Raw genomic sequence first — 13,780 nt, forward strand, 5'->3', positions numbered from 1 at the left:
TCCAATATTACGATGAGTAGTGACTAACTAGCTCCCTCCCTCAGGTAGCAGGTTGTCTAGCCCTCCTCTCCAATATTACGATGAGTAGTGACTAACTAGCTCCCTCCCTCAGGTAGCAGGTTGTCTAGCCCTCCTCTCCAATATTACGATGAGTAGTGACTAACTAGCTCCCTCCCTCAGGTAGCAGGTTGTCTAGCCCTCCTCTCCAATATTACGATGAGTAGTGACTAACTAGCTCCCTCCCTCAGGTAGCAGGTTGTCTAGCCCTCCTCTCCAATATTACGATAAGTAGTGACTAACTAGCTCCCTCCCTCAGGTAGCAGGTTGTCTAGCCCTCCTCTCCAATATTACGATAAGTAGTGACTAACTAGCTCCCTCCCTCAGGTAGCAGGTTGTCTAGCCCTCCTCTCCAATATTACGATGAGTAGTGACTAACTAGCTCCCTCCCTCAGGTAGCAGGTTGTCTAGCCCTCCTCTCCAATATTACGATAAGTAGTGACTAACTAGCTCCCTCCCTCAGGTAGCAGGTTGTCTAGCCCTCCTCTCCAATATTACGATAAGTAGTGACTAACTAGCTCCCTCCCTCAGGTAGCAGGTTGTCTAGCCCTCCTCTCCAATATTACGATGAGTAGTGACTAACTAGCTCCCTCCCTCAGGTAGCAGGTTGTCTAGCCCTCCTCTCCAATATTACGATGAGTAGTGACTAACTAGCTCCCTCCCTCAGGTAGCAGGTTGTCTAGCCCTCCTCTCCAATATTACGATGAGTAGTGACTAACTAGCTCCCTCCCTCAGGTAGCAGGTTGTCTAGCCCTCCTCTCCAATATTACGATGAGTAGGTGACTAACTAGCTCCCTCCCTCAGGTAGCAGGTTGTCTAGCCCTCCTCTCCAATATTACGATGAGTAGTGACTAACTAGCTCCCTCCCTCAGGTAGCAGGTTGTCTAGCCCTCCTCTCCAATATTACGATGAGTAGTGACTAACTAGCTCCCTCCCTCAGGTAGCAGGTTGTCTAGCCCTCCTCTCCAATATTACGATGAGTAGTGACTAACTAGCTGCCTCCCTCAGGTAGCAGGTTGTCTAGCCCTCCTCTCCAATATTACGATAAGTAGTGACTAACTAGCTCCCTCCCTCAGGTAGCAGGTTGTCTAGCCCTCCTCTCCAATATTACGATGAGTAGTGACTAACTAGCTCCCTCCCTCAGGTAGCAGGTTGTCTAGCCCTCCTCTCCACAAGGGACCCCTCTCTACAGCGCTTCATGGCTCAAAGTGCCATTACATTCGAGTCGCTCCAGAAACTACAAAAGAGAACAAGTACTGACGAAGATTTGAAACTGACGGATTTGTTCAAGTATTATCAAAGGGAAACTCAAGCTGCGAAGTCTTTACTTTACAGGTACGGAGATTAAGGCCAGAGGGGGGGGGGGGCGGGGGGGGTAAAAGTCGTTTATCCGGTTTTCACATATTTTATCAGAGCTGCTGGAGACGAACAAGAAGAAAAAAACCGGACCAAAATCTGACCTTGCATCGCGCCAAATATTGAGGTTTACCTGTAATTACATGTAAATTGTAAAACTTAAACTTAAACTGTAAAAAGTTCAAAAACCTTAACTCGAAAAGACTTGAAAAGATATACGCAAAAACGTTATGTTTGAGAATTTTGATTTTTGCCTTTGTTCTTGAAATATAAGGTTAACTTTACCCCAAATTCGATTTTTCAAAAAATGTTAACCTCATATTTCAAAGATGAAGGCAAAATTCTAAATTCTAAAACATTACGTTTTTGCGCAACAACCCAAGGAACAACTGTGCCAAGTTTCAGCTTCTGGGTGTGGCCAGTCTTCTCAAGTTAAGGATTTTGGTATGAAAAAACCGTTTCGAGTAAAACGAGTTTTAGTGTTTTTATTTCACTGCCAAAATCTCAAATTCTGCATTATTTTCCGTATTTATAATTTAGTAGCATCTCCATACAATTTTTGCGTTAAGGTGAGAAGATGTTTATTGAGATACTTTATATCGGGAAAATCAATATCATAAACCAAAATGTGTCTAAAAATGAGGTTAACTATCATGATATCTAATTGTAGTAGTAGTAAAAATATGATTGTTAACCTCGCTATAGACCATATTACACTTGGATTGGTTTATCAATACATTGTTGTACATGTAATAAAACATTTGCCCAGTATTACGATTAAGTTTTTGAGGTTAACATGTGATTGACTGGCCTATTGATTATTTAAATAATTTTTAATTGTATTACCGTGTAGTTAATAGTTGCTTTTCTTCAATAGTAAATTATTTCTATAAAATAGTTTTGTGTCCAATGCAATGTCAATGAGTCATGTAAGGCGCAATGAAACTACCGGACTACGATGTATAGTATGGGGACTAGCACCCCATGGCAACATTAAAATATATCGACTCTGTTACATCGTTTCCTGTTAAATGTTAATATAAAACTCCGTTACAAATTGAACTGGGATTTGGCAATACTACAACTTAGATAAATAAAATATGATAAAATAATGTATAACTAGACTTAAGTAGAAGTCTGAAAGAATACAGAAAACAAAATATTTTACTGCTTGAAAGCTTAATAATAAACTGTGAAAGAGTGGTCAACGTAAATAAAACTGTTCCGATACAACCAAAGAAATTTAAATAGCTTACGTAAAAGGTAAAAGGTATTATATAGAGGTTTCACTCTTTACAAACACTCAGTCCTTGAAGTTATTAGAATCGTTCCTTCATAAAGCAGATGACCACCAGCTCGACACACACTATCACTAAGGTGGTCACAACTGCTGTGTACGGATTCAGGAATGCAGCTAGAGAGGTCCCTAACATGCTCCCTATCATTCCACTAGCCATGGTTATGTTAATCCCCAGCTCCAGCCGTGACTTCCCGTAATAACCGTAATCGTATGCCAGTATAGCAACCTCTACAGCCTGTATAGAGTAACAAAACTTTGCGAGCCCTAACAGCATCACTGAAGCTATCAGGCCCGGATCTGCCAGAATAATACCGTAGCTCAAAGCTATTGTTGCTGTGACCGTAAATTGCAGGATCAGGAACTTTACTCGACTCCACAAGAAATACCCTATGAGTCTCCCTATCACGTTAGCACCATTCACTGCCACCAGTATTAGAAAATCGTTACCTTGCACTATTTCCTCATTTTCAAGAGAAAGACGTTTCTTGTAGCTTCTCATCAGCCATGGAAGAAGAATAATACATCCATATCCAACGCAAAGGTTAGAGAAGAAAAAGAGACTTGATTTTATGACCCTATTGGTAAAATTGAGGAGACTCAGTGGTTCTGTGCTGACTAGGCTGGCAGTTTCAGTCGGAACAATATTAATCTCCTCAACTGGCTCACTTTCTCCTCTCTCCGGCTTTTCAACGATGCAAAAGTGAAGCATGATGATTGGAGGGACAAAGAGTGGGATAGAAGTGAGCAGAACGAAAACTCTCCAGTTGACGAGGTCTAGAAGGAGCCACCCGAGCACTGAAACCCAAGCTCCACCGACTGGAGTAGCAAGACCTTCTGCTATAAAGGAACTTTGGGTAAGTACTTCTTTGGAGGAAAGGAGCTTGGCGAGGAATATGCCAATAGTACCATCGTTCAAACCAATACAGATACCGGTTAAGGCTCGTGAGAGAAGGAGGGTATAATAATTAGGAACCACCGCACACAGGATAGCGAACCCTATGGACAGATAGAGTGACAAAAGCAATGTGACTCTTTCCCCAAATCTTTCTGAAGTCCAGAGTGATACCAAGACTGCGATTGACCAAAACAAAAAGAGTATCACAGCTAGGATTCCCTCTTGAAAGTCCGATATACCGAGCTCAAACGAAACTTTCTGCGTGATGACTCCGGGGAGGTAAGCCTCGACACCGTCACCGATCTTTATCATTACCGCCAGTGAGACCATCAGGTAGTCCTGTTTAGTCCAAGAGTTGGATTGTGGAGATGTACCAGTGGAAGATGATTTCATGGTTACCGTGATTGCAGTTGCTGCTGCTCCTGATTTCATGGTTAGTTCCTTTTCGTCGGACATTTCCATGGGCTGCTTAATTATCCTATTAGTATTACTGAGTGAAATTAAAATCGTAAACCAAAATGAAATGTATTTACATTCTGAGTTACCTTATCGTACTGATCAACTCAAGGCTTACTCAAAACGTGAAAAATCGAAAATAAGTTCAAAGTTGAGTACTAAATTGTAAATGATATGGTTATTTAAGCATAGCTGTGGTCAACTTTACTACCGCCCTCATCAGATACAAATTTCAATTGTAAACTCTTAATAACTTTTATAGTAAATAATATTATTATGCACCAACTAATTATGTCCATTGACCATTCCATTGGTCTCGACGTGATGAGGGACATTCTACACTTATGATTATACTGATAGTTTGCGCAGGAATATTGAACAATTGAGTTGTGGGTTGGGAGCGTTCACATATTATGACGTCAGCAGCCGAGTGGAAAGAGCGGGTTTGGAAATGCTGAACGGGGGCCGTTTCTTGGAGTGAAATAACATCTTAAACTCAATTTTAGTAACCTTAATGTTGTTTAATTAATTTTGTAAGAATCGGTTAACCTCAATTATCAAAAAAAAGTTAAGCAGTTACATTTTTTTGAGCCTTAACCCCCTCTGGACTTAAATCCGGCGAAGTGTTACTTACTAAATCACGGTACCTAAAATCATATGCCGTATTTTTTGGCTAAATTTCATCTACAAATAATCTTGAAAGTGGCAGATGGAACATGATTTCACGGCTTGTGATGAACAGACTACTTTATTTATCCTATTTAAAGATGGTAACTGTGCTGGATATCATATAAATTACATACCTCTTATGGGGGGGGGGGGCCAATGGCATAAATGGAGAAAATGGAGAATTACTCATAGGTTTTTCCATTTTCTCCATAGAAATAGTCTCCATTTTATGCCATTTTATGCCATTTTATGCCATTGAAAACTTAAAAAATTAGAATTTCGAGAAAAATTATTTTAAAAAAAGATATTTTCGGCCAATAATGAACAGAGTATCATGAAACATGGAGAAAAGTGGTTTTCAGAAAAACTTTGAAAAATGTTGACTTAGAAAATGTTCGGTCCGAGTCATTTACGATACGTACCTCCCGTATCGAGAGCTCCCGATTCCCAGCTCGTGTTGCAAAGGGGAGGCCTGCCTTCCGAGATCGCATTACTTCGAGTCCAAAATTGTGTATCGAGGGGAAGGTGTGGACTTCGAAAAACCGAAAAAATATTTTCGGCAAATAATGAACAGAGTAGCATGAAACGTGGAGAAAAGCGGTTTTCAGAAAAAATTTGAAAAATGTTGACTTAGAAAATGTTCGGTCCGAGTCATTTTTGATACGTACCTCCCGTATCGAGAGCTCCCGATTCCGAGCTCGTGTTGCAAAGGGGAGGCCTGCCTTCCGAGATCGCATTACCTCGAGTCCAAAATTGTGTATCGAGGGGAAGGTGTGGACTTCGAAAAACCGATAAAATATTTTTGGCCAATAATGGACAGAGTAGCATGAAACGTGGAGAAAATTGTTTTTCAGAAAAACTTTGAAAAATTTTGACTTAGAAATTACCCCTCGGTACACAATTTTGGACTCGAGGCTTCCCCCTGGTAATGCGATCTCGGAAGCAGGCCTCCCCTTTGCAACACGAGCTCGGAATCGGGAGCTCTCGATACGAGAGGTACGTATCGAGAATGACTCGGGCCGAAAATTTTCTAAGTCAAAATTTTTTTTCTAAAAACCACTTTTCTCCACGTTTCATGCTACCTCCTTCATTATAAGCCGAAAATATTTTTTTGGTTTTTCGGTTTATCGAAGTCTGCACCTACCCCTCGATACACAAATTTGGACTCGAGGCTTCCCCCTGGTAATGCGATCTCGGAAGGCAGGCCTCCCCTTTACAGTGCGAGCTTGTTTCGACTGTCGAGGATGTAGGTCTCACTTCTCAGTGCCTATTACTCTCCCCTATTACTCACTCCTGCTGTAGCCTGTAGAAATAACTTTACACTAGGCTTGAGTTATTATGAGTTTGCCTGAAGTGTGCCTCTACTAACCTAGTATAAGCATCTAGTAGCCTACTATGAGCTTTCATAAGCTTGTTACGCCCCTAGTAAGCGTTTAAAATAAACATGTTCTAGGATGTCCAATTTAGGTGTTAAATGGTGTTAAAGATGAAATTTCGAAGACAAAATTCATGGCATAAAATGGAGAAAATGGAGAATTACTCATGGGTTTTTCCATTTTCTCCATAGAAAAAGTCTCCATTTTATGCCATTTTATGCCATTTTATGCCATTTTATGCCATTGGCCCCCCCCCCCCCTCTTATCTTAATACTATTCAGGAGAGGACGCGCGCTTGCTGACAAGGAAATAGCCGAGGGGAAACTGGAACAAGCACAGAAGAAATTTAAAGATATCCCCACAGCAGAGGCTTACGTTGAGGACTGTAAGATCAGATTTGAATCGATATCAGATATGGCTAAGACGGGTAAGGAATGCTATTTGAATTCTTGAAATTTCTGCTTGTTAATCGTCCTTAAATACCGTCAGTTTCAATCTATTCTCAAAAGAAATTAGCCCGGACTTGAATCACTGAAAAGGTCAGCCACAAATAATTATAGTGTTTACTTTTATTTTTATTGTGAGAGGCTTATCTGATCTAACTGAAAGTTATGATAATCAATGATAATTAATAAACAAATCCTCCTGTAGAACTGGATACGTTCAAGAATCGCCGACTGGAAACATACCGGAAACACCTGGTTGACATGTCAGAACTTCAAATTCGTCACTCTCAGTCCATTATCAGTGAGCTGACCAAGGGACTGGAATTATTAAAAGATTTTTAGAAAATTTGGTTTTAGTTTGCAAAAGCAGGACGTGTGATCCGGAAATTTTAAAACGATTTCTTATTTTGTGGTTAATCGGGATGATGATGATGATAATAATAATAGCGATTTGTCAATTTTGTGACGACAATAAAAATGTAAAGTGTTGTGCAATGTACATTATCAGAATGGCAAATTAAAATGTTTGATCTATCATTTTTACATATTGGGACCGTTCATTTGAGTCCTCAAGAGATTTCAACCTGCGTTAATTGATTCTAGTACATTTTTATGATTTTTAATTGGTAGAGTTACATAGAAGTGTGAACAATTTTCGTTTAACGTTATCTGAAATGGGCATGGGTTACTATTTTTGTTTCGATTTCTTGACTGACTCTATCTACATATTAGATTATTACCATTAAGAAACATAGCATAACATAGTTTATGGTTGAATTTTCATTTTTGTAATCCTACCAGGTAACTAAGTTATGATTTCCTCGTAAATGCAGAACGCAAAACAAACATACCCACAAAATCTTTCTATGTTTCAGTAAACAGGGTGGTAACACACATTCTTAAATAACACAGATGGGTATCAATTTCTAATTCCTCTTCCTAGGATAAATGTGATAAATCTCCTTCACAGTTCACATAATATGTGATTTTTACTTTTAACACTTAATGTTTCTTGTATCCGGTATTTGTTCTGCACCTCGTAGAAACCATTCAGGGACTGATTTTTTCATGCAGTCTTTAAAGTTTTAGTCTAAGAATCAAACGCACTAATGGATAATCGTTTTAGCAGTTATAATGTGTAATTTTCACTTTCAATATTTGTTCGAACTTTATACTTTCATTACTTTACCTGTTAGATATTCGGAAAATGAACTTTTTTATTTTATTACGGCGCAGATTATAAGTTTATTTCCTTAAAAAAGCAAACAATATCTTCAATTCAAAATTTGAAGTGCTGCCAAAGTGCTGTCGAACATAAATGCAGTCTCTGTACGGGATGGGCCTCAAAATACCGCTTTGGCTTCCAGTTTCAGTTTATGGTTGATTTATTTGAACGTGAATGGTTAAGAAAACGGATGATTAATACACAGTACTCAGGAAGCTGTCCGAAACTCGCAAAACTTAACAATGTCAAAACCACCGAATCTGCTGCCCAAATGCGACTAGGAAAAATCAATGGTAGCGAAGCCGAAAGTATGGCAGCTTACAGTTACAGAACGATCAAATTCTAGCGCTGATAAATCGAAGGGCCAAGTACGAATCAGCCCAATACTGATCGGAGCACAAAGTTTATGCATAAAATTCAATAAATAGTCAAACAAATTTCGATCTAATACCGATTAAGGGAGGTGAACAATTTCAGTCTGTAAAACCGTTTATTATGTCTATATAGCCTAGTACTACTACTGGAGTCAAGGACACGGGCGAATGGTAGCAACCCACAAAGTCATACTCATACGAGCAGCAAAACTGACAGTCAAACGTGGTGCCAAGAAACTTCAAAATTCTCAAATACAATTGAAAATTAACTTTCACACCGCCGCTAATTTATTCTTCGGCGTGGCGGTGTGAGCAAAAACACATCTTGTAAAAATTAACACTGAAATGCCGGAGATGGTCAAATAAAAAATTGTTTTCAAAAAGCAGGTATTACTGATGTGATGCTTTAAGCATGGACCCAGAAACCCTTACTGGATGGGACCTAACTTTGAAAGTAAAAGAGTTAGAGACTTCCGGTTTTTTGTAACATGTTCGTCTTGTAAAAGTAACGTTACCTCCCCAGGAGGAAAATTTAAGACAACGTAGTTGTTAAGTTATCTCAAAATCTCCAGAAAAGTCCCATTTTGGGCCGATCAAAAGTTTGCAACTTTAACTTTGCGGATTCCTGTACTCTGATTGGCTGAATCGTGTCACGTGCTAGCTGCTTGAACATTGGAATGCGCCGTACGCGTGCAAATCATATGCTTAATGTCGAGCGTGAGGTCAAGCCGTCTGTTTAATTTTAAATTAAACCAACTCTAGTAGTACTAGTAGTACCAACCCTAACCCTAACGTGAAATTAGACCAACTTCCTTAAATGGTCATATCACGTGATCGAAACAATTTTTCGCCAGGGGAGCATTTTAACCCTAGATTATATGGTCATGAGGGTGATTCGGAATCATCGTCCGAAAATACATTGATTTAAGTTGGTCTTAACTGTCCGGGGGGGCCCTTTTAGAAAAATCTCGAAGATCGACTGTAGACTGTAGAGTGATTTACAGATTTAGCACGCTCGAAAAATAATCATCTTTCATTGTATAGACAAAAAATTGTAGTTTTTGAAGGATTTGCTGATTAATTTTTGGATTCTTTCCTGCAGATACAGCGAAATAGTAACATTCAATTTGAACTGCTTATCATCGCACAACCAGGTAACAGCAATATCAGACAGTAAAATTTCTCCAAATCGGTGGTTTGCAGTGCAGTACTGGTACCAGGGCATATATCTGGAGATCCAACTATACGATTTTCTTGAAACTTTCCAGATAGTAAGAAAGCTTTAAAACGAATAATCTGTGCCAGTTTGGGTGAATTTCTATGTGCCAAATTTGAGATATCACTTCAAACACAAAAAAGTGCTGTCGGACAAGAGTCGCTGTCGGACAGAAGTCGTGTTACCACTTACCAGTATGTATTTATGTATTAGAGGATGATGTGATATGTACAACATGGAGCGGTGACGACTGACGGTGACAAGTAGTCACTGACACTAGTCAAGTGCAACATATGGATCGAATTACATACAGAAGTTCAGTTTATTGTTAGTACCGGTATATATTATGTTTATGAGAGAAGCACCTCAGGCCATCCCAACTTGTGGGAGAGACCTGCCCCTTGTATCTTGTTGTTGTATTCTAATCTAAGTAAACTATAGGTAAAAATATAATATTAATCATAAGCTAAAATGTACTAATCTTTGTATTCTAAATGGGGAAAAAGAAGAAACATTGTCAGTCAGTCGAGAAAATTGTCAGTCAGGCTATATGGCAGCTTTGTAGATGTTGTGACTATGCTAGTAGTGGTCCCAGGCTTGCGACTGGAATTGCGGTGTTAAATCGATTTAATGGTACCAACGATCCACCTCCCACTTGTTGTTTGGTACTTAGCATTAATAGTGTTAGCTGTAGCCGTTTATAGCAAGAATCTTAAAACTAAAGGGGATGACAAGGAAAAGAGGAAGGAAAAAGAATAACGGGACAAACAATTAATTAAAGTATTTATAGGAGCATTAGATATTGTAATTACAAGCTTCAATAATAAATCACTGACTAAAACTTCTAATTAAAATGACACTTGGTACGCTCGCCCATTTTCACTGGTCAGTCTGAACTTCGGTTTAGCACGTTGTACACTTATTCACCTAAGTTTCAGAATTTGTTCAGTTTAGCAGAGTTAGTACCCGTGTTTCAATAAATCAAAAGATATCAGGGGAGTTCTTTAATAATGTTACGGTCATCTAGAATACCGAACTTCCTGAAAACGTTATCATATTTCCTCAGACAACGTTTAATGCCTTTAATCAGTCTATCACGGCTATATCCTCTATCAATTAGAATTTTGAATATTTTGTGAAGATGGGAGGTAAAGATATCCAATCTAGTGCAAACATTACCATATCTAAGAACTTGACTTGAAAAAACGTTGTAGCCAACCTCGGTTGGGATGTTACTGTGAGGAAATGTAAGGGATACAACATGAAAATTAAAATCATCAGTTTTGTTATACACTGATATTTCTAGTCCTTCTGTGGAAATATTAATATTTAAATCAAGGTAGTTAATGATTTTATTATTGGAACCAGCTCGCTCCATCTCCAATGAATTAGGATAAATATCTTTAATCAATTTATGAAAGTAAAGGTAGTTAATAATAGATAAATCGTCAACATATCGTTTATTATTGGATAATATCTTTGCTAATCCCATTTTCTTTTCCTGAAGTAAACGTTTCATATAATTAAATTCCTTTTTGCCAACAGTGAGATCAGCTATAGGGGAACTTGAATTTCCACCCATAGGAATACCCTTGGTTTGTATGAATACAATCCCACCGAAGACGACATAAGTGTTATAAATAATAAATTTAACAGCCTCTTTTAGGTCATCTTGACTAAAGCAGGCATGACAATCATAGGTTTTATTGGAAAAGAAACATGTATTACTGTCTCTTTTAGAAATACAAATATATCTATTACGGTCTGAAAATATTAAATCAACAACTTCATTAATCATATTCTCTACTTCAATCAAGTCTAATCTGGTATAAAGAGTAGTAAAATCATATACTTGTATATTATAAACATCGCTATTTTTGATAGCTTCAAGGAATTCACTTGAGGAATCTATGCTCCAAAACATGTTTATACTGCTGTTGTTGTAGATTGCCTCGCAGTATTTCTTGAAGTATTTCCTCAAAAGTTTCAGACAACAGTTAACTTGGACGTTAAGTTGTTTCGTAACGCAAAAACGGGCACCTGCAATGAACCTCGCCTTGTAAGGATTCTTATGAAGCTTAGGGTTCCAGAAGATGCGTGCTAGTCGCAAGTTTTTATCTTCAACTTGTACATTAAATCTCTCCTTTAGACTCTCAGATATTTTATTGACATAATGAGTCTCGTCTTCGCTACAGGGTTTATATGTATCATTACCTATACATTCTAGAGTATTAGGATCAAAACCCATTTCATTGACAAGAGTTTTTACATAAAACTTTTTACAAATAAATGAAAAATTACCAGAAGCTTTGTCGATACTACAAATAATGTATTTACTTTTCAGCAATTTAAGACTTCTTTTAACATCATCTTTTTCCAGTGTGTTTTCTTTTATTTCAAATGTTTCAGGAAAGTTTTTCTTGTAATATTCAATACGATTGGAAACTATTGATAACACTTTTTCCTTCCAATCGCTGAACTTTACTTCTTTTTGACAGTATTTTCTACTTTTTGATTTTATAAATTTATCGACAGCTTCGGTAACTGACATATATATCTCATCTGGAGATTTAAATGTGGGAATTCTGTATTTACAACCGTAGGAAAGTACTTCCCTAAGTTCAACATTATCAACAATATCTAAATTACCAGTAACTACATGTCCACGAGGAGGATAATTGAAAGGGGAGGAGTGACAATCGCATGGACTACCTAAAATAGATTTAATATCAGAAATAGAAAGTTTCTTTAAGAATGAAGCATAGTTACAAATAGAAAGACTTATAGGATCATTATACTCATAATAAATCTGTAATGGTGTAAAAGACTGAATCAAAATGGGAAGCAAATCAATGACTGAAGTGTCAGAGAAAATAGATTTTAGGTTAAGATTATCAATGAATTTGCAATTAAATGGAACAATTATAAATTCTCTATTACTGGATTCAGATTTGTTCTGATGGTATTTGGGGGAAAATGTTGAACAGAAAGAGGAACATACGTTGTAAATCAATCCTGAATTATTTTGACTCAAAGAGTAGAGAGTGTCTAAATCTGATAAGCTATAACATTTTAATGTTTTGTATATGGAATGTTCTGAAGAGATGTTATCTTTCAGCCTGTTAATATCAGACTCTATGGTATCCAGAGACTTCTTAGGCTGAACTTTCTTCTTTCCATTCCCTCTGCCACGTTTGTATCGAGCAATTTGTCCACTAAAATAATTCATAACCCGATCTTGGGAGATGTTGCCCGTTCCTTTCTTCTTGTCATTAAGACCAAGAGGGAATGCTGTCCCAAGCTTCTCTATCCAGTAATCCTCCAGGAGAAGTAAATCATTTTTGACATCGGTGGACATGTCAGAATCAACATAATCTACAATCTGTATGGAAGCATCTGAGAAGACGTGACCAGGAATATTAAAATGTTCATATAAAAATGTGGATGATTTGGCTTTGACACAATTTCTGTGGCCATTGACTCTTTTATGAAGTGGTTGAGTTGTTTCTCCAACATATTGTTTTTTACAGGTAGAACAGGTAATAACATAAATAACATTATTAGTTTTACAATTAAATATAAAATTTGTATGTCCAAAGATAAAATCATTATTAAAAGTACTGCTCCTAAATGTATTAACAGGATTAAAACTGTTGCAAGTGAGACAACCTCTACCATTGCAACATCTAAAAGTGCTAGAAAAGACATTACTAGGGGTTACCCATTTATTCAAGGATTTTGAGAAAAATCTACCATTACGTTTAAGTCAAGAAGGTAACATCATCCCTTTCGGCGTTTCCGCCTAGACCCAACGACTCGAGATAGGCCAAGGACAACGGGTCGGATATATGTTTGCGTATTCACTATATCAAATGTACAGGGTGGGCCAAAAGTCAGCGTACAAACGTTGGGTCTTATACCTCCGCCGTGTTTTATATTTGAGGGTTGTTGCTTTGCAGATGGTTTACTATACCTACTGGTTCGAGGATTCCGTAACCAAAATTTGAAAATTCAATTATTTTAGACCACGCCCATTCAATATTAAAACACTTATATTGTTCTCCCCGAACATGCTAGATGTCTAATTTTTTCAGAGACGGTAGATTATTAAATGTTGCATCTGATCTAAAAAAAATGACGTGAAACGGATTAGAAATGACGAAGTTATCAAGCATTTTGAGTATCTCGTTAACAAAATTGACTGGGTGATTATGTGATACCGTGACATGACACCTTAATTGGGCAGCCTTAACGATTCCCATAATTGGTTAACGGGGTCACCTAATCACGTGATCAGGTAAGCCAATCACCTGATCACACGTAATGAATAACCTCGTTAAGGTTCATATCTCGGTCATCTGAGAAGCTAGAACTCTCATTTTTTCAGGGCAAACGTAATTTAAATGGCCA

The 13,780-nt window shown here is 37.9% G+C and overlaps 2 protein-coding genes across 3 annotated transcripts in view; both read left to right on the forward strand.

Moving 5' to 3' along the window:
* LOC134818062 (sorting nexin-6-like) overlaps positions 1-7,763 on the forward strand; it is a 39,555-nt gene extending 31,792 nt beyond the window's left edge. For both annotated transcript variants that reach the window (XM_063827476.1, XM_063827475.1), the window contains 3 exons: positions 1,202-1,392; positions 6,391-6,536; positions 6,761-7,763. In XM_063827476.1, the coding sequence (XP_063683546.1) occupies positions 1,202-1,392; positions 6,391-6,536; positions 6,761-6,897 (474 nt within the window). In that variant the 3' untranslated portion in view covers positions 6,898-7,763. The remainder of the gene's footprint in view (positions 1-1,201; positions 1,393-6,390; positions 6,537-6,760) is intronic.
* LOC134818419 (kynurenine 3-monooxygenase-like) overlaps positions 1-13,780 on the forward strand; it is a 927,626-nt gene that overhangs the window by 310,783 nt on the left and 603,063 nt on the right. The window lies entirely within an intron of this gene.

The sequence above is a fragment of the Bolinopsis microptera genome, chromosome 7, assembly GCF_026151205.1.
Source record: "Bolinopsis microptera isolate Bmic1 chromosome 7, MBARI_Bmic_1.0, whole genome shotgun sequence".
Taxonomy (NCBI): Eukaryota; Metazoa; Ctenophora; class Tentaculata; order Lobata; family Bolinopsidae; genus Bolinopsis; species Bolinopsis microptera.